This window comes from Apteryx mantelli, chromosome 20 (genome assembly GCF_036417845.1).
Source record: "Apteryx mantelli isolate bAptMan1 chromosome 20, bAptMan1.hap1, whole genome shotgun sequence".
In the NCBI taxonomy this organism is placed as follows: Eukaryota; Metazoa; Chordata; class Aves; order Apterygiformes; family Apterygidae; genus Apteryx; species Apteryx mantelli.
Genome location: NC_089997.1, coordinates 14,733,953 through 14,755,656, shown reverse-complemented (window position 1 = coordinate 14,755,656; position 21,704 = coordinate 14,733,953). Strand labels below are relative to the sequence as shown.

At 47.8% G+C, this 21,704-nt stretch overlaps 1 protein-coding gene across 1 annotated transcript; it reads left to right on the top strand.

The window, feature by feature from the left end:
• The first annotated feature begins 104 nt into the window (after positions 1–104).
• Positions 105–21,275, top strand: LOC136993809 (olfactory receptor 6F1-like). Its single transcript, XM_067308755.1, has 4 exons — positions 105–1,016; positions 19,988–20,113; positions 20,537–20,572; positions 21,102–21,275. Exons 1-4 carry the CDS (start codon positions 105–107, stop codon positions 21,273–21,275), a joined length of 1,248 nt encoding a protein of 415 aa, XP_067164856.1.
• Positions 21,276–21,704: the final 429 nt, after the last annotated feature.

Sequence of the window (21,704 nt, the reverse complement as noted above, 5' to 3'; positions counted from 1 at the left end):
AAGCAAGGGAGCAAAGAAGGAAGGATCTCCCCTCCCGTCGAGACTGTGAAATTCTCACACTCGCTTCTTTGTGCTCGTCTCAGCAGGATGTACTGAAATTGGGCATGGGAGCAGGAAATGAAACTGTGGTTGCTGAGTTCATCCTGGAGGGTTTCTCAGGGCTTGATCAAAGACTACAGCTCTTTCTCTCCCTGATCCTTCTACTCATATACCTGACAACAGTGACAGGGAACACAACGATTATTTTCCTTGTGTGTGTGGCTCACCGCCTGCAAACCCCCATGTACTTCTTCATCAGCAATCTGGCATTCCTGGAAATCTGGTTCACATCCTCCACAACCATCACATTGTTGGTGATTCTCAGCTCTGGAAGGAGAACAATCTCATTAAGCAGCTGCTTTGCCCAGTGCTATTTCTATTTTGCCCTGGGTTGTACAGAGTTTGCTCTCCTTGTTGTCATGTCCTTTGACCGCTATGTTGCCATCTGCCAACCTTTGCATTATGCTGCCATCATGAAGCAGCAGCTCTGCACCCACGTGGTTGTTGCTACTTGGGTCATAAGCTTCACACTCTCAAGTTACCGCCTGGTCTTCCTCTCAAAGCTGACCTTCTGTGGTCCCAACAAGATCTACCACTTTTTTTGCGACAACTCCCCCTTATTCAAACTGTCCTGCTCTGACACCAGCCTGCTTTGGAAAGCAGACTCCATTCTGATATCATTTGCATTGCTGGGTTCCTTATGTTTAATCCTGGTGTCCTACGTGCGCATCTTCCACTGTATTCTGCACATGCCAGCAGCATCTGGGAGGAAGAAAGCTTTTGCTACATGTTCTTCCCATCTCACTGCCTTAGCCATTATCTATGGAAGCTGCATTGTTCTCTATGCACAGCCCTCAGAAAGGGTTTCCTTGGAGACTAACACAGTTGTAGCTTTGCTGAACACTGTCCTGTACCCCTTCTTAAACCCCTTCATCTACAGTTTCAGAAACAAGACTGTGAAGCTGGCCCTGGAGGAAGCCCTTGGCCGTGCAAAGGTTTGGCTTTTCCCCTGGTCATGATGCTTTTCATGACAGCAATTCTAATTATGTATCATGTATTGTATCACACACACACATATATATAGCTATTAAATACAGGTGCTTCAGGAGATTTATTTTCTTGTTGGATTGTAGTAGTGAAAGGAGGGAACGTAAATTGTGTGTCTTGGTTGCAGGGTATTATTATAAACAAAATCTAAAAAATATTAATAAAATGTTGAACACACACAGGGACTGGGACATAGACTGCCAGTGCATGCTGACACAAGGAAATTTTCATAAGTCATCTCAGGAAATTTAGCTGAAAACTCTGGGGACAACGTCCAAGGGCTGTTGAGGAAAGCTCAAAACACTTTCTCTCCCTGAATAACAGAAGATGCTAAGCATGAAAATTAAGCTCAGACATTACAATGGGTTCAAATTCATTGGATTCAAATCCATAAAACACTTCTCAGTTTCATTAGCGTGATGAAGACAGCATCACTGATTTGTCAATGATAGCCTGCAGATGATAGTTTTATTATTCACTTTGGAGGGAGATTTCTTAAAAATGCATATTTTCGTAACATACTGTCAGTTTGTCCACTATTAAAAGCCCTGCTTTATCTCCACTGGTGACTCCAGGATGCATTCTCCTGAAGGAAAAAAAAAAAAAGAATGTATTTCTTCTTGGATAATTAGGCATTTTCTACCTTCTTTTTCTTTGTTGAAGGAGTATTTCATGATTGAGAATTATTTCAAATAAACTAAGTATGCTTCTATCACACTTTTTTCTTCTTGTCCATCAATGAAATTATATATTCCCCCCTTATTTTACACTTCTGTCTCCATCCATATCTTTACATGGCAAAGGGATAGGCAGAAGCATGTACAAGTGATAAAAGGAAACATCTTTTAGAGAAATAATCAGCACACAGAGATCCCTTTTCTCCTTTTATTTTGCATTCCACAGGGAAAAACAAAGCACAGGGGAAGGGAAAGCACTGCCATTGCTTTACTCCTTTGCAGTTGTTTCTAATCAGCATTTCATTTTGTTGGGGCTTCTGAGGAGCAGATTTACTGTTAACAGCTCTTTTAAACTTTGTGTGTGAGCGTCCCATTTCCGAAGGGAATTCTACAAGGGTGAACTCTTTTTAGGAAAACTGGGTCCAGTTCATCTCTGCAGCCTGTCTCCTCATGTGAGACCCCAGGGAAGCTATGGCGTTTTGGGTGACCAAAGCTCAGCCCAGCAGAGCACCTGGGCACTCTTGGGCAGCTCAGTCATCTTGCTCTGGGTGGGTCCTTGTGCACCACAGTGAAGGATGTGGTGGCCCTGGGTCTCCCCATCCAGGCCCACAGCTCCACCAGCAACACAGGGTTAGGGGATGCAGGCAGACACCTAGGCTCTGCCTCGGGGTTGAGATAACTGAACACGGTGTGAGAAACTAGTGGCTATGAGAAATCATTGGACACTGCAGGGAATAGAATGAGACCCTGCCAAGTTCCAGACAGCACGGTGAGCGATGGCTGGATTTCAGCAGTGGTTAAGGGAGAGTTATATGAGAAAAGGACAAGCATCACACATAACTGGCGTATTGGGGATCCTTTGGGGAGTAGACTCTTGCAGCACCAGCAGTACTGAGGTAACGATATCAGAAGCACATATGAGCCAGGGGTTACCTAGCTAACAGTACCAGAAATATTAAACTTGAGTACATAGGCAGTAAAACTGGGACCAATGAAGAAAAAAATACTTAGAGACGGGCTGTTTATTTCAAAGGGGATAAAGCTGGAGAAAGGGAGGGATCAAGCTGCATCATGGAAGAAGCAGCATGGGAAAATGGAGGCAGAGGGAATAAAAGGGGCCAGTCATGTGTAAGCAAGCTGCTGGCAGGGACACTTGTCTGGCCAGGCTGTGTACCTGCTCTCTACGTGAGTGCATGTGTGGAAGGCTTGCAGACATCAATGCAGCTAGCTCCATAGACACCCGTGCGAGGGTGCGTGTGAGGTCTCCTTCAAGCTCTGAGTCTGATTAGCTGGTGAGCAAGAACAGGACCAGGCCATTTGTATCATTCATGTTTATGAGTGCTGCTCATGTCTCCGTGGTGCCTGTAAAGGTACTGTGCCCCTGCCGGAGTTGATTTTTTGGTGGTTGACCACGTCCGTACAGAGTGTGTGTATACCTCTTGGAAGTACATGCCCAGCCTCGCTGCTGGCAGGACCAGGGAACAGAGAACCGCAGCAGTCTCCCTTCCAGCAGACCAGGAAGGAGGAATCCCTTTATTCAAAAATCCACTGGATCTAGCGTCCTTTAACAGAGCAGGCCCTGGAGGTGCTGCAGCCACTTGATCTTGGTGTTGAGGTCCTGCTTCTCCATCATCTTGTGGTTCCCAAAGGGCACAGAGGCTTAGGCTTTGGGGTTGCAGCATGAAGGACCAGCTTTGGCACACGTCTTTCTAGTTCCCCACTATTGATTTAAGCAATACAAATACAGAGATTTTATAAGTGTTTGGGTCAGTGATCCCCTAGAGTCAAAGGGAGGGGTTTTTTTTTGTTTTGTTTTGTTTTGTTTTCTGATCAGACTTTCTGTCTGCCAATCTTTATCATAAAAGTGGCTGGGGTGGGACAGGCAGTGCCATATGCTCTACCCTCCATTTCTAAACCATCCAGAGAAAGTAGCACTACTTAGTCAAGCTAAATAGCAGGGGCAATGGCCACTGTTTTGTTGGTGGTGCGTAAACAGAACAGTTGCTCTGAGCAAAACTCCATTGTCTGAGGAACTGCTACACATTACTAAACACATCTTCATCATGGCCAAAGGTGAAAAAAAGCTGAGGGATATTTAAGCCAAATAACAATCTCAGATATCTCAAGATCTGTTTTCTCCTTTTACACAACAAGCTTTGCTCTCATGTTAAGGATGGCAGGAACTCTTGGCTGCTTCTGAACACAAAATTTCACGGCCACCCCCTCACAGCACATAATGCCAAAGGCTGTGATGGCCCCTTTGTTGTTAGTCAACTTCTGGAAAAAAATGGAATAGTGTCACACTAGTCACTGATGGTGTAATATGCATAGAAGTCCCCAGCCTGAGTATATGCTTCGTAGGCTCCTTAAACCTTTCACCCATGAAACCAAGAAGCCTTCCCTAAGCCCTGGGATTTGAGGGTTGCAAAGGCTATTTTCTCCATTTTTTAAGCACTGCTGAAAATCAAAAGTTATGTAGGCCCTCCTCCATAACCTGTGTATCATGGATTAGACAGCATGCTGCCTGAGGAGAAGAAAGCAATTGCTGGCATGACAGAAAGTGAACGAGGGGAAGATCTCTGATGTGCAGAAAGGACTGTGCTACTATAGACAACAAGACATGAAAATTTTGAGGGAAGGGAGATTGTCAATTAGGGACTAAAATGTAGCTACGATTTTGACTGCAAGTGTTTATGTGAGGAGGAAAGAGGTTCCTGCTATCTTCTTGTGAAGGCTTGTGAGTCTGGAGGCCTTGGTGAGGTCTCACAGCATTTATTCTGCCATGTTGTCCAGTGCTGAGGCAATAATTCTGCACATACACAGGTGTGTAGCCAGTCTCTGGTGAGCTCCTTCAAACCACGAGTCTGGTTATGGCCTCAGAAAGAACCGTGCACCTAATTCTTTATACATTGCTGCACTGCTAGCTGTGACCAAACCTGTGCCAAAAGCTTTGCCCAGCCCAAGTGCGCGGCATTCTCAGTAACAGCATCGCTGTCTGCACCCAAACACGCCTTGTCATGGGGACCTGGTGCACACGCTTGAGGGAGCTCTCTCAGGGCAGCGCTCACAGCCTTCATGTGGAAGAAGATAACTTCTGCAGAGGGAGATGTGTTGGAGGGTGGTGGGGGAAACGGAGATGAAAGTTTAGCACCTATGTCTTGTGCAAAGCCATGTGGTACCTCAGCAGAGGGGCATTTGTGGCTCATCTCAGTGCCTGTTGTTTTGGTCTCCTGTAAACCCTTTGGCAGTTGTCTCCATCTGTAGGGGTGTATATGTGACTGAAGACAATGTTTCTCCCAATGACCCTTCATCCTGGCAGTTGATATATTCTCTCCTGACCGTGGCACTCAGACTCTCTGCTGATGATCACCCTTTTGGCATCTGTATATGCCGAGGTTTCAAATCTGTACTCTTGCAGGATGCCAGAGAAGCTGGAGTGAATAATTCTGGTGGCCAACACAATCTCCTCAGGAGAGGTTCACTTGTTCTTTGAGAGGCTGTAGGTCTGGATTTTGGGGTGCTGAGAACTCACTTCACACTGCAACAGCTGAATGTGCAGTCATTTCAGAAGGCTGTGCTTCAGCATGTCAGGCACAGAAATCTTGGGATGCGGGAAACACCATGCTGATTATTCCATTGCCCTTTTGTTTTAAAACGGTGTTAGGAAAAGCCCTGCCCAGGGACTGTGAAGGCCTTGGCACTGTTTTGCGGGTTGGCCAAGGCTTGCCATCTTCCTCGCACGTTAGGGTTTGCAGGCAGAAGGCCATGAGAACAATAAAAAAACACATGAGAAGGAAAAAATCTCGCCATGCAGTCTCTGGAAAACACTGCTTCAGTGGCTTCAGTGAAGGGGTACAGAGCTGCAGATATCAGGCCCCTCTCATTACCATGATTGACCACAGCGTTGCAAAGAAAGCTGAATTTATCTCAACGCAAAGGGGACTGGAGGGTGGCCCTTGTTTTAGAGCAACAGCTATATCCGTTGAGTGGAGCAACTGGCTATGTGCGACCGCAAGGTGGGAAAGGCAGGACTGGATACTGGTGTAGAGACACTGCAGGTTCATGAGGGGTTAAACAGAGTAGATTTAATGAAGGACTTGCACTCCAAACTGCACAGGGAGCCCCAGGAACCGCACGGAAGGGTTGATGATGGGAGGCTGCTGGATGCCTGGGTCAGACCCCCAGGCAGGACTCAGCTTGTTGTATCCTAAGGTCCCCTTACGTCTACTCGAACTATTTCCTTGTCTCAGCTGTGCTAAGCTTGAGTAGCTACTGTCCAGGAATCAGCTGAATGTTGTTGACAAAAGGGAATATGCCTGCCTGGCCCTGATGGGAATTTGGTCAGTGTGTAGTTTCACATGCTTGGGCTCCTACCACATACTTTGGCCAGATCTTCTGCAGGTGTTCTCAGTCCACTCCACCCCCTGACTGAGAGAGACGTGGTGTTGATGCCACCAGTGTGCAGACAAGGTTTGGACATGCTTTTCAGACATTAGCTTAACTAACAGCTGAGTTGTACAAGCAATGAAATTCTAGTAAATATATGGTAAATTATAACATATACGCATACAAGAATAATCAGCTGAAAAGACGAGAAGTATAATGTTTTTTCCCCATAGTCCTAAATCTGACAGGCATAATGACAGTCACTGCCAGGGGTTGTACCATGCTGGTTCTTTGGATCTGACATTGTGTAGTACTTAGAGTAGATTCATCATCATGTGGACTTCAGTTTCAATGGGTTGCTGCAGTGTTGTCAGTGTCCCAACTACCATCAGTGTATGGGGTTAAGATGGAGAGCAGCAAAGTCGAGCAATATTGCAGCTCTGCTCGGCATGTTCATCAGGTCACAATTCTCTGGGAGAGAGTCTCCTAGAGGGAATAAGGACTGGGACACTTTCCCCTTTGCTTAGTACCAAGTGGGTGTCCTCTCAAAATAGTAACAGCTGTTGTAATGTATGTGGCCGCCCAAAAAAGAAGGGACCCCATTCGGTATCGATTATTTCTTCCTCGGAGTATGTTGATGCCTAAAATACACTCTCAGATTAAGGCCAGCAACACAAGAACCCTGATGGGGGCTGCTTTGCTCATTGCCAGTTTTACTTGCATAGGAGAGTCTTGCACATCGGCCCTGCCAAGGCCACTCATGGTTACTGAGCCTCCTCAGTGGGATGGAGTCCTGTGCAAAACGACAAACTCAACCCGCATGTCCACCAGCTCTATTACTTGCTATCGTCCCCCATTAGGCCAGTAAATTTTAATTGGGACAAAAGGATGATAGCCCCCCATTACATATCATCTAATTTGGATGGGGGAAGGGGGGACCTGCCTCCCTTTCAATATCGGGCTGGCAGCTCCCCCTCCATGCATGCTGCCGGTGGGGCAGTGGGTGTTGCGGGTCCCTCCTGCGCTCTCCAGGCTGCTCGCCACGCTCCCCACCCCCGGGGGCTTTGTGCGCTGCTCCGGGTGAAGCTGCAGCCACCGCTCAAGCAGCTCTGCGCTGGGTTTACCGTCCACCCCCCGCCATGGTATGCCCGCTGGCAGCAGGTCTTGGAACGCACTGCCGCAACTCACCCTTTCTTTCTTTTCCATGTTTATCCGCCTGTTTCCCTACTTCCTATCCCTGCTAACAGAGGACGCCTCGGCTAACTGAGATAGCAGCACTGTGACTCCCCGCACCGTGCCTGCCCCCACCAATCACAGGTAGCACCACCGCTTGAAGATGGGGAGGGGCAGCGCGCAGCATCTTAGTCTGGATGGTTTTGCTCATGGGGATCTGATCCGGTCCTGTAAACTCAGGGGAATAAATTCCGGACAACATTCCTAATTGCCACAGCTGGTTTATCCCTGCTGCGATGGTAGTCCATCTGGTGAGCCCTCCATCGATGGCCGCAGTGGTCGGCCAGGTTAAACAACCGCACCCAGCACCCACTCCATTAGGGAGGGGAAACGTTTTGGTTTTGCTGGTGCAGGGTGCAGAGAGTGTTGTGCAGGCTGGGACCCTGGGGCAGAGCCTCCATCCGACCGAGCTCCTCTCTAGTAAAATGAACTGCATCTGCCCCGTCGTCCCACAGCCTTTACAGCCACTCTGACAACCCTTCACGGGGCTGCTGCCTGTAGCGTCCCTGCGTATCCTGCAGCTCCGATGCTTTAAAATCGCCAGGAGTTGTGGTCCCTTCAAACTGGCTGCATTCGGTCTGGTGAGCCGCTGCTCTGCCACCGGCCGGGCAGCTGCCTCCCCCTCATGATCAGTGTCTGACTCCGAACTGGGGAGTTCATCGGGGTCCCAGATACTGCCATCCCAAATATTCATTCACCACTTCTAATTTTTCAGATATAGTTCAGAAAGGAAACAGATGGGTCTTTTCACTTCAGAAAGGAAACAGATGGGTCTTTTCCCAAGTATTCATAAATGCACTTTATAATATCAAATACACCCTTTTGGATGAAAAGAAATGAAAAATGGAAAAGCTACATCTGCCATTACTATGGTCTACTGAACCAGAGTTAATGTAAGTCTGTACTACTTTAAGAATGACAGTGTATGAAGCAAGAAAACATGCATTTCTGGTTAATGGTAACTTCTTTACACAACTAAAATTGGAAAGCGTAAAAACAAGGGCTCAGAAGCACCATCTTCTGCAGCTGAAATACAAGCTATCTGAGAAAGAAAACCCATGGAAGCTAATATCAAAGGTAATTCGCAGGTGCTGGGAAATACAAAGCAGAGTGAAATAAATTTTAATGTTTACAGAATGCTTTGTCTTTTCTTTTATATATATATATATATATATTCTCCATGATTTCCATCCCTTATTTGATTTGGGCTTTCCTGTCCCATGCTTAACCAAAGCTATAAGATATCCCAGATCTCTTGTGAAATACATATAAATATGCAGCTTAGAGTATTTGGATTAGAAGAGGTCATCTTTCAGAAAGGCTTCCTTGGAGGAGTTTCTTGAAGATAACACTTCTGAGATCTGTCGAATCCCAAGTTTGCTTAGACTAGAGGCATAGTAGCTGCCCCTATCTCCTGCTAATAAAGTCTTATTGGGGGGGTACTACCAATAGACATAATTGGTGCGGACTCTCTTTTCTTCTAACATGGCAGTATCCTAGAAACTCTTTGCTCTTAATTAACCATCCAATTAACCCCCCAATACAGTGAAATAAGGGGGCAGATGAGGGAGGGGAGGGCAGAGTCCTAATGTCTCCCTGCCAAAGGCCTCGCTGCCTTGGGGATCTCTGCTGCAACCTGCAGACCACACGCTGCCCCAGGCCCTGAAACAAGACATCCAGGGCCGACATCCAGGAGGAGGCCTCAGAGAGCAGCTTTGACATGGTGGGACTTTTTATCTGGCATAGTTAACAAGGAAATGGTCTTGCCGTGACGGAGCACTCAGAGATCCTCTTTCGAGCAGCAGTGCCACAGTCATCACCATTCATTACCTGGTCCTACAGCCCACAGTGCTTTTTGGCCTTCTCTGCTGCCAGGGAATGCTGCTGGCTCATATTTTGCCTCCTGTCCACCAGGACCCTCAGGTCCTTTTACACAGAGCTTCTCCCCAAGCACTCATGCCCAAGCCTGCAACACTGCGGGGTGCTGGTCTATCCCAGGTGCAGGACCGGGCATTTGTTCTTGCTGAATTTTGTGACGTTCCTGACAGCCCATTCCCCCTGCCTGCCTATGTCCCTCTGAATGGCAGCCCTCAAGCATATCACTGGACCCTCCCCTCCCGTCTGGCGTCATCTACAAGCATGATGAGAGTTGCCTCCTCCATGTCACTAAGCAAGATGATGAACAGGACAGGTTCCTGGGGAGATCAGTGGTGCTCCACTTCTCCCTGGCCTCCAGAAAGAGTACTACCCATTCACCACTGCCCTCTGAACCTCATCATCCAAGCAGCTTTTTACCCATCTGGTTGTCTACCCTCTAGACTTCAACATTCTAACTTGCATACAAGAATGCTGTTGAAGACAGTGTCAAACAACATGCTAAAGTCTAGGTAAAAGACATTTACTCTTCTCCATCCACAAATACAGTCATTTAATCATAGAAGGTAATCATATTTGTGAGGCACAATTTACCCTGGGTAAATCCATGCTGACTGTTCTCTGTCACCTTCTTCTCCTTCATGTGCCCAGAAATGTGATCCAAGAGAATTCGCTTTATGACACACTCCTCACCAAAGAGAGGCTGAACTGCCTGCAGCTCCCAGGTAGTGCTGTTGGCCTTTTTTGAAGATGGATGTAACATTTGCCTTTTTCCAGTCATTGGGAACTTGCCCAGTCTCCAAAACCTTTCCAAGATGATAGAGAGTGGCCTTGCTATGACAGTGGCCAGCTCTCTCAGCGTCCTCAGATGCAACCCATCCAGTGCCATAGACTTGTATGGGTCAAGTTCTCACAAGTAATCCCTCACCCAACCCTCATCCTTTGCTGCTTGTTTTTCTCCTCAGGAGTCCTGACTCCAGGCACAACAGCCTGGGAGACCTTGTTGGTGAAAACTGAAGCTAACAAGGTGTGGAGTTCCTCAGACCTATCTGCATCTGCTGTTACTACATTCCCTGCCCCATTCAGCAGTGAGCCCACCTTCTCCTTTTTCTTCTTACTGAAGCAGTAGCAGCTCATCTTCATGCCCTTGACATCCCCTGCAAGTGTCAATCCCAAGGGAGCTTTGTCTTCCATAACACCGTGTCAACATTGCCAGACAATATTTCTAAATTCCTCCTTTGCAGCCTGTCCTTCCTTCCCACTCCCATACGCTGCCTTATTGCCCTGGAGCTCAGGCATGAGTTCCCTGTTTTACCAGTTTTACTGAGTATTGATATGAACCGTTCTTGTGCTGTACTCTGCTGCTGTCCTTCCGCACTCCCTTCAAGATCTGGGACTTCACTATTTCATGGTCACTGTAGGCAAGGTGGACACTGACCATCCCACTTCTGATCAGTTCCTCCTTGTTTGCAATTTCCAGGTCCAGGAAAGCATCACCCTTATTGGCCCATCATGCAGCTGTGCTAAGAAGTTGTCCCTGACACCTTCCAGAAACCTCTTGGACTGCTGCTGTTTGCCCTTCCAGTGAACGTCAGGGAGATTAAGGTCTCCCTGAGCCTGTGATGCACAGACTTCCTCAGGTTGCTTAAAGGAGACTGTGTCCATCTCCCCGCCCTGATCAGGTGGTCTGTAACTCCAGTCACAGTGTCGCCCTTACTCTCATGCTCACCCACAAGCTCTCACCCAGCCCCTTTTCCATGCCAGGGAAGAGCTCCATACATCTGAGCTGCCACACAAAGGGCATCCCCCTTCATCATCTTCCCTGATGGTCTCTCCTGAAGAGCTTGTACTGTGCTCTTGCAGCCCTCCAGTCACGTGAGCAGTCCTACCACATCTCAGTTAACCCAACCATGTGGCAGTTCTGTGACAGCTTATGCATCTCCATCTGCTCCTGTCTGTGCCCCAGGCTGCATGCATTTATGTGTATTTGTGCTGCAGAGCCTCAGCTGTGGCACAGTGTATAGGTTGGTCTTCGTGTACCATGTAACCAAGAGCCAAGGATACTGTGTGTGCAATGGCCCCACTTCAGAGCAGAGACATGTTGTCACAGACAGCAGGTGGCAATGTAATGGTGAAACGAGATTTGCAAACCCTGCAGTGCCTGAGGCCAGAGGAAAACAGAGCTGGGCTGTGCAGAAATGGCAGGATGGGTTTTCTGCCCAAGCTGACTTTGCAGCTCCACAGGGCCTGTGACAGAAGTGAACTGATCTCCAAGAAGGACAAGATGCCACTGGGAAAGTCCCTGGGCCTGGATGTCCTGTGATCCAGCCACCATGAGGACATCTTTAGCACAGTCCCTGTTCATATCATTTGGGGGTGAGAAGAGGTTCAGGTGGAGAGCTAGAAGGGTTTGAGAGTGCAGAGACTAGAGGGGAGTCCTTGGTGTGATGTGCCTCCCATTTATGCAGCACATGTGGCTGTAGATGGGATGGACTTTGCCTAAGGGCAGTGGTGGGATGCAGTCATTTTGGCACAGGTAGGAAACCTGACAGGCCCTGGGATATTTGCTCAGCAACCACTCCAAAAGGACATGGTTTTCTTACAGGTTCCATGCTGTATCTGCTAGAGTCATGTGGTTTTTCTGGACCCCCCCAGGCATCTGACATGACCCTGCAGGTCTATTTTTATGTCACTGAATCAAGTGTCTGCATTGATTTACACTAGCTGCTTGTACTATACAGATCTGCTTTTGTCGCAGCTTCCTAGTGAGTGGAGCTCTAGGAGCAGTAGTAGGCCTCTAGTGTCATTTAAGATGACCAAGGAAATTCCCCACCTGGATCCCATCTGATGCTCTAGAAGGATGTGGGTCTCCTAGTTGCTCCATCAGAGCAAGCAGACACTGGCATATGCCTTTGACCACCTCTGTCTCTTCAGATGTCACCAGGTGTTGTGTGTGAGCAGCTGACTCCCACCCCCCATCTGCACTGGTTACAGTGGGAGCTTAGACAGCGAGTTCTCCTGCAGACGTCTCTGTTGTGCACCCTTCAGCTTTGGCAAGGGCAATCCTATCTCCTGTGAGTCTGTAGAGTTCACAGGAGGGATCTGAATCGCACTCCGCCCCAGGGGTTTCTAACCTGGCATAAGATGCCTGGATTAACTCATCTGAATCAACAGCTGAACCATGGGTAAATGCACTCCCTTCTTGTCCCTGTTGAAACGTCCTGCCTAGTTAAGAGAAGGGAATAGGGGCTTCCAGAGTGGGACAATTCCACCTCTTGTATATAACCATCCTCTGATGAGACAAATTGCAGTGCTGGAATCAGTCTCTCTCCACTGTTTAGAGCAGGGCCATCGGTGATTATTTTAGTCTAGTTCAGTAAACTTTTCCCAGGAGGAGGGAGCACAAGGGACAGAGAATTTTATGCCTTCAGCTGGGCCTCTGCTCCTGAGTGGGGCCAGGCTCCTGGGACAGGGGGAGCTCATGGCAACCAGGCAGCACTGCCAAGAGACAGCTGTGTCCAGGAGCAGCTCCTCTGCAAAGAGCAGCAGGGCTCCGGGCACTGTCTGCTGTTGCTGACATAAGATGAGAGAAGACAGAGGGAGGTGAAAGGCAGTGTGGATTGGGAGGATGAAGGAGAGCTCATTGTTGGGGAAATCTTCACGGCCCTTTACATGGTAAGTCTCTGGCTGCAGGGCAACGCTACTGAGGCTCCTGGAAAGGTCTTCTCAACCCAACCCATCCCATGACTGTTTTTTTAAGGATCACTCTCCTGGCTCCTCTAGTGCAGAGGAGGAGGAGGTACTTCAGAGCAGGGATTCCCTGCCACACCATCAGGCGGACAGGGCATCCTGCTATTTTCTCCCAGGGGTGGTTGCAGGGGTGTGAATCCAGGGTGTGCACCCAGGTCTGCCCAGGGCTGTAGTTCAGAGCAGTGTCCCTGTACCGCAGGGTGCTGTGTGCCTGGGGCAGTGACTCTGCCTCCTGCGAGGGTCAGCACTCAGCCTGCCCAGGGAACCCCCCACAGCGCTGCGGGGTGAAGCTCTGGGTGGGAGGAGTGACCCCTGGCAGGGCAGGTTCATTCTCCCATTGAGAGGATGCTGCATGGGTCAGGGCTGCTCACAGCTCCAGCTTGCACCCAGGACATTTCTGGAGGGGGCTTTCCAAAAGGAAGGTCAAGGCAAGGGATACCTGAAAGGGAAGGAGCTGTCACGAATCTCTGCTTTCAGTTTGATTCTCTTTGGGTGGGGTGAAATGGTATTTTGTCTGTCAGGTTTAGACAGCGGACTGAGACTGAAACAGTGACACTGAGAGAGGAGAAGTTCCTCTTCATCCCTTCACCCACCCCTCAGTCTGCAGACAGAACCAGCATCACCTTTCCAGGCTCATGAAGGTTTGTCTCACCTGCTCCATAGCACCAGCAAACACGGAGGTGCTATGGGCAGGCCCTGTACCTGGGAAATTTCTGCAGGGCAGAGCTGAGCACCCAGTGGGTGGGATGGGGTCTGTGAGCACTGACAGCGGAGAGACATGGGGACAGAGAAACAGCTCCCCACAGGGACAGCTCCAGGCAGCAGAGTCAAAGCACTGGTCCAAGTGTAGAGGAAACTACAGACTTCAATGTCTCCTCTCCTCTCGCAGCCAGCACAGCCCTCTGCCCTCAAGGCTGTGGGGTCCAGGGCATGAGTCATTTCCTCAGCAGCCAGACATCCAGGAGAAGAGAAACTCCTGAGAGCATCTCTGTCTCTCCCTGTCCCGTCCTCCCTTGGCAGAAATATCATGGTAATGCTCCGTGTTTCCCACCTGTCCATGCTGCCCTTGTCCTTCCCCTTGGACTCTCTGGGCAGGGGAATTTCTGATGCAGTTCAGGCACCAACCCTGCAGGTCCTGCCATGCAGATGTGTCCTCAACATTGAGGTGCCCAAGTCCCCCTCTAATCTGTGGGGCTCTGGGTAATGCAATGGGGGGGCTGGGAATGAGCCAACTCTCTCTTCAAGGCACCCCATCGTTAGGACATCTGGCTATTTTCTTGGGGTGCCTGACTGGGCTGCAAGCTGCTCTCAAGGAGGTCAAAGCTATCCCATTGCATCTGTGTGTTATCTAGGTGATCCATGGAAAAGCCACCTAGATACTAAAGCCACACAAATACTGCCAGGCAGCTGGATGTGGGCAACTGGAATGATCCCAATGTGTTACTGGCTAGAAGGGGAGGGCTGAGACCTCCCTCAGATACTCCCAGAAAGAGTGCTGTATGTGTTCATCTGCACTTTGAAATCGGCTTCCTCTGCTCTCAGCAGTGTCATTTCTTTTCAAGGGTAAAGTGAGTGTGATCGTCCTCCACCTCAGAGGTGTGAGCACAGGGCAGCTGGGAACAAGACGGACCAACCAGCTCTCCTCACTCTGCGCTAAAGCGAGAGTGAATCCTTTTGCCTCTCAGGAATCACAGCTGGTCACTCTGAGTGCAGTAGCAATGCTGAGGATTTCTACCTCCAAGAATCCTCCTCAGGTGTGACAGGGGCATCTAAAAGAAAACAAAACAAGCCTTAAAATTATTCATGAAGCCATATTATTTAGAACTCGGAAGGAAGATGCTGAAAAGCCCTTCTACCTTATGAGCAGACTAAATGTGACTAAAACTGTGAATATAGAAGTTTAGTCACCCCTGTTCCCATGCACCCACTGCTGTAGGTCAGGGCTGATTCCTCTGGAGCCCATGGGCACAGGTCCCTGCTCCTCATGGCAAACTCAGCCAGCACAAACCAGAGCTCCAGCCACAGAGCTCAGTGATGGTCCTGCCAAGATTGGGAGAGGTAATGTGTGTGTGTTTGGGGGAGGTTATGAAAAAGTTTTGCTTAGAGAAGTCTGTTCTAACTTGTCAATGTCTTTTCCTCCTTGGACAGTCCCCCGTGACTGCAGTGAGTGAAATGTCCAGCAGCAGCTCCCCCACTGAGTTCCTCCTCCTGGCATTCACGGACACACGGGAGATGCAACTCTTGCACTTCTTGCTGTTCCTGGGCATCTACCCGGCTGCCCTCCTGGGCAACAGCCTCATCATCACAGCCATAGCCTGCGACCACCGCCTCCACACCCCCATGTACTTCCTCCTCCTCAACCTCTCCATCCTCGACCTTGGCTCCATCTCCACCACTGTCCCCAAATCCATGGCCAATTCCCTCTGGAACACCAGGACCATTTCCTACTCAGGATGTGCTGCCCAGGTCTTTCTGCTTGTCTTCTTGTTCACAGCAGAATATTCTCTTCTCACTGTCATGGCCTATGACCGCTTTGTTGCCATCTGCAGACCCCTGCACTATGGGACTCTCATGGGTAGCAGAGCTTGTGTCAAAATGGCAGCAGCTGCCTGGGCCAGTGGTTTTCTCCATGCTGTCCTGCACACCGCAAACACATTTTCAATACCACTCTGCCAAGGCAATGTTCTGGAGCAGTTTTTCTGTGAAATTGCCCAGATCCTCAAGCTCTCCTGCTCAGACTCCTACCTCAGGGAAGCTTGGGCTCTTGTGGTTAGTTTTTTTTTAATCTTTGGGTGTTTCATTTTCATTGTGCTGTCCTATGTGCAAATCTTCACAGCTGTGCTGAGGATCCCCTCTGAGCAGGGCAGGCACAAAGCCTTTTCCACGTGCCTCCCTCACCTGGCTGTCGTCTCCCTCTTTGTCAACACTCTCATGTTTGCCCACCTGAAGCCCCCCTCCATCTCCTCCCCAGCTCAGGATCTGGTGGTGGCAGTTCTGTACGTGGTGGTGCCTCCAACACTTAACCCCCTCATCTACAGCATGGGGAACAAGGAGTTCAAGGATGCGCTGAGGAAAATGCTTCAATGGGTACAATGTACACACCAATAACTGTCTCATGTGCATCTGCTTCCCTTTACCAGGGTATGTGGCATCAAGGACCTGACCACAAGGTGGGAAAGGGAGGGTCAGGTACTGGCATTTAGAGACACTCAAGGTTCATGAGGGGTTAAACAGGATTCATTTAATAAAGGACTTACACTCCAAACTGTGTAGGGACCCCCAGGAACTGCATGGAGGGATCACTGATGGGTAACTGCTGGACGCATGGGTCAGACACCAAGGCAGGACTCTGTTGTATCCTAAAGGCCCCTTATATTTACTAGAACTATTTCCTTATCTCAGCTGTGCTAACCATTGGGTAGGTACTGGCTGCAGAGCAGCTAGACATTGTTGACAGAATGGAATATGCATGTCCAGCCTTGATGGGTTTCCATCAGTGTGCAGAGAGCATACTGCGGGGCTGCTACCACATGCTCTGCCACTCACCTGACTCCTCACCAGATGTTCATGGCCCTGTGACTGCATCCCACCCCAGTTCTGGAAATCACTTTCCTTTTCAAAAAAAAGAAAAAGGAAGAAGAAGAAATCATACAAATCACAAAAGTTTCCCCCAAAAGGCCAGTGTATTAGAACAAATCAAAACCAAGAAGGGTAAAACAAACACAAAGTATTGTAAAAGCTGAAAAGCTTAACAACATTTTCTTTGTATTAGATCATGTTCTCAGTTTCTTTTTTTTCTATTTTTATTGACATTTTCTAAATATTTCTGTTATAATGAAGACTGCACCATTACAAAGTTATTCTGTGTCTCGCGCAAAGTCCAGTGCCCCTGCAAACACTCCATCCCCAGGGCTGTACATGCAACTCCTAACTGCACAGAGCAAGTTGCATCCTGAGGTGTTGAGCTCTCTCAACTGACAGAGGAAAGCAGGGTGACCAGCATTCAATTTGAATGAATGAATGAATTCTTTTTTATTGGCAGCACTATGTGATGCACTACAGCAATTACTCTCCTTATGTGACTATATATAGATAGAGAGATAGATACAGGTCTATATATACAGTTTGTCATCAGAATACATTTCCTACCAACACTCTGAATGGAGAAGTTCTGAGGAATTACTATATCTATATTGCCATATTTCCCATATCTTCTTCTGCCTCTTTGTCCTTTCTTCTTCTTCTGCCTATTCTGTCTTTATAGAGCTCCCCAGGGAAAGATTCATTGAATCACAGCACTTAGGGCTTTTTACATTCGTGCAAAACACAACATGAGGGCCTCTGTCCTAAAAATCACTGCCTTGCAGTCGTCATTTCAAATGTGGTGCTATGCTGAGCACACCTTTCAAGGGGTCCCTGAAAATAACAAGATGTAGGAGGAAAAAGTGAGTTGGAAGGATCTAGAAGGGAGTGCTAGAGATACAGGATGATGACAGTAGGTTCATGAAAATACAAAGAAAACCTTTACATGTACAGAGTCATAATCTCTTTCACTATAATGAAGAAGACTCTTGCAATATATGAATAGAAAAGCATTGGATAAAAATGATAAAGACGAAAACTGAGAAGTATTTGCTTTCATAAAAATAAGTTTTCTTCTAGAATAGAAATAGAATAGAAATGGAAATTATTCTAGAAGAGAAATAGAATAGAATAGAAATTATTTTTATCAGACAACTGCAATGTGTTCAGTTTCAGTCTGGCTTTTTTGACTTGTTCTGATAACAGAAATGAAACACTGCACTCCCCAAATGGCCCCCAGTGTTTCACTCTGGAGGTAGTTAGTGTGCTGTTTACTATATTTTCTATATTCTCCTCACACAGAAGGACCCAGAAGCAACTGAAGCACACAAAGATTATGATGACTTCATATTAGTTTGCCAGTGGGACACTGTTATTGTCTGAACTCTAATTTTTCAACTCTAGCTTAGAAACTGTCATTGCATCTCTACATGCCTGTCAATAGACTTATCCTGTCTGTAATAGACTTACCTTGGCCAAGAAGCACTGGAACAACCTCCTCTGCTCTTACTGGGAAGTGAAGTGAGTTGTAGTTAACTGGAAGTGTGGTGAACAAGAGTTATTTTGTTCAGTGACTTTCAGCTCTTCATGTTCTATGTATTAATCTACCTCTGCGACTCCGTGCTTCAGATCTATTCCAAAAGCTGCAAAGAAACAAACTATTCATTCACCACTTATAATTTTTAAACTATACTTCAGAAAGGAAACAGAGAGGAGGAACAAGGTCTTTTCCAAAGTATTCATAAATGCACTTTATAATATTGAGTACACCCCTTTTGGTGAAAAGAAATGAAAAATGGAAAAGTCAAGTCTGTGATTACTGTGGTATACTGAACCACAGTTAATGTAAGTCTGTCCTACTTTTAGAATGACAGTGTGTGAAGCAAAAACAAACATACCTTTTTGTTTAATGGCAGCTCCTTTATAGAACTAAGAACTGGAGAACATAGAAACAAAGCACTCAGAAGTACCATCTTGTCCAGTTGAAATATAGCCTATCCAAGAAGGAAAACACATGAAAGGTGTATTTGCTAATATTAAATATAATTAACAGGTGCTGGGAAATGCAAAGAGTAGTGATAGGAATTTCAATATTCCTTATTTGATATGGGCTTTCCTGTCTCATGAGCTGATGTTTAACCAAAGATATAAAATATCCCACATATATTGTAAAATATCTATTGTCACAGAATAGCCAGAATACAATTTAGATTCAGGTCAGAGCAGAAGTTTTATTACTATAGCGGTAGGAGAGAACAGAGAGCAGCAGAGTGCCGGACTCTGCTGATATGAACTCTTCCCAAGCGAAGCAGTTACAGAGTTTATATACCTTTGGGTTATCTGACTTGTCCTTCACAGAACTACAGCCATATGGATGAGCAGGATGTGGTAAGTGGCAACAGGGCGTGAATTACTTCAGAAAAGGAAGCTCTAAGGGTACAAATAGTACATTCTTTTACAAAGGATACATTCCTTTGATAGCTGGCTCACGCTGACTTTGGCAAGGCTGTTGCAGACATTTTTTGCTAGATAGGCCTGCAAAGGCCTATGAGGTGTTAACTATTTTACTTCCACACGGCTGTGCCTAAAAGTGCCTGGAGGGGATTTGTGGAATTGTAGAATGGTTGAGGTGGAAGGAGACCTCTGGAGATTGTCTAGTCCAACTGCCCTGCTCAAAGCAGGGTCAACTAGAGTGGTCACTAGAGTGACCATTTCCAGTTGGGTTTTGAATATCTCCAGACATGGAGATTCCACAACTTCTCTGGGCAGCCTGTTCCATTGTTTGACCACCCATACCGTAAAAAAAAAATTTCTTAAGTTTAAATGGATTTTCTTGTATTTCATTCTGTGCCTATTGCCTCTTGTTCTGTCCCTGGATACCCCTGAGAAGAGTCTGGCTCCATCTTCTTTACTGCCACCCATTAGGTATTTATACACTTTGGTAAGAACCCCCTGGAGCCTTCTCTTCTCCAGGCTAAAGAGTCCCAGCTCTCAGCCTCTCCTTGTACGACAGATGCTCCAGGCTCTTAAGGATCTCTGTGGCCCTTACCTGGACTTGCTCCAGCATGTGCATGTCCGTCTTATACTGGGGAGCCCAGGACTGGACACAGTACTCCAGATGTGGTATCACCAGTGCTGAGGAGAGGGGAAGGATCACCTCCTCTGACCTGCTGGCAATGCTCTTCCTAATGAAGTCCAAGATGTGGTTGTCTTCTTTGCTGCAAGGGCACATTCCTGGCTCATACTAAACTTGTACTGGGCCCAGTACCAACCCCTGGTGTACATTGCTGGTGACTGGCCTCCAGCTGGACTCCATGAGGCTGATCACAACCTCTGAGCTTGGCAGTTCAGCGAGAGTGACCACTGTCATGGGCCCTCCTTGAATCCTCCTTCTGCAGGCTCAAGGGTGGGAATGTGAAACAGGCCCTGAGAGTGGAGCGCTGCCTGAGGACTGCCAGACTTTTCCTCCTGTGGTGACTCAGTCCCATACAGATGAGCATGCAAGAAGCAAGGAAAACTTTCAGGTAATGTAACATAACTTGCATATAGATAGACAGATACAACATCACTTTTTTTTAGAGGTTACAGAATTTTTTTGAGGCTTCAGTGTAATTAACCATATCTTTTGCAATTACATGCCTGCCACTATCATGCACTGACTCCTAACCATTTTTGTGAACTTGTTCCCCTCCTCCATTGCAACCCTCCTTCCATTTCCCTTAACCCCAACCAGCTGGGCACGTGTCATCCCCAGCATCCTGAGGATTCCTTTCACCCTTGGGATACAAATTGCTTCCCACCTGCTCCTCTCACTTCTTGGTGGCAACAGTTTTCTGTGGCTCCTGGAAAGTCCCTACACACTGACAAAGACCAACACACATTCTTAAAACAATAGTCTCCATCTTGTGCATGGTTGGGACTTCCCTGGTCAATCTGCTCACCTATAGGTTGAGGAGCGTGAGGTCCAAGAGGCACTGCGGAAGGTCAGTCTGACCACCCTTGCTCTCACAGATGTTGCCATCCAGCCTGGCTGCCTTTGGTGCAAAGTGTGTTGGGGACAGTGGGTGGGTTTTACCTGACTCCATCAAGAAAGTTGCAATGTTGGCAACTCCCTCTGCGTGCAGTTATCCTGAACTTAAATGAAAAACCCAGAGGAAGGGGAACAGCACAAAGGCATAATGGGAGAAAATCACATGGCCATGTAGATTCCCAGGCCAGAAATGGTTCAGGTCAACTTCCAACACTTCATACAAAGACAAGCAGATGCAAGGGAAGCGTATGGCTCTTGGGCGAGACAAAGCACCCCCATAAACTTCAGACAGCCTCGGGTGCATGGAATGGTGGGCTAGCTCAGGTGTGCAAAAGGGGCATCTTGGAGAGCAGAGTTCCTCTGGACAACATTGCACAGTGGGAGTGGTGGGGGGATGCGGCACAGCTGAGCAGGCAACACCCCGGATAAGGTGGCCTGCCATGAAGTGCCTGCCCCAAAGCCTCTTCAGGGATCTGCTCTAGACAAATCCCAAGGAATACAGCCCTGGAGGGAAGACGGGTCCAGGAGAGCTGGTTGATTTTCAAGGATCATCTCTCCAAAGCTCAAGAACGATCTATCCCGACAAGCTGAAAATCAAGAAGTGTCAGGAGGCCTGCATGTATGAGTCAGGAGCTCCTGACAAAACTCAGACGTAAAAAGGAAGCACACAATAGGTGGAAGCAGGCACAGGTGACCCAGGAGGAACAGAGACACTGTCTGAGCGTGCAGGGACGGGGTTAGGAAAGCCAAAGCCCACCTGGAGTTGAAACTGGTGAGTGACATGAAGGGCAACAAGAAAGGCTTCTAGAGGTCCATCAGCAGCAAAAGGAAGGCTAGGGAAAATGTGGCCCTGCTGCTAACTGGGGCAGGGGCTCTGGTGACAAAGGACAGGGGAAAGGTGGAGGTATTGCCCTCCTGCATTGTTCCTCTTGCAGATATGAGGGTAGGTCAAGCCCTCCTGAGGACCAGGGCCTGTGAATGTGAGGTTTCTTCTGGTTGTCTGAAGAAGGCCTCATCTACCCCTTCCTGATCAGGCAGTCTAGAACAGACACCCACAAAAACATCATCTGTGATCTGCCCATTAA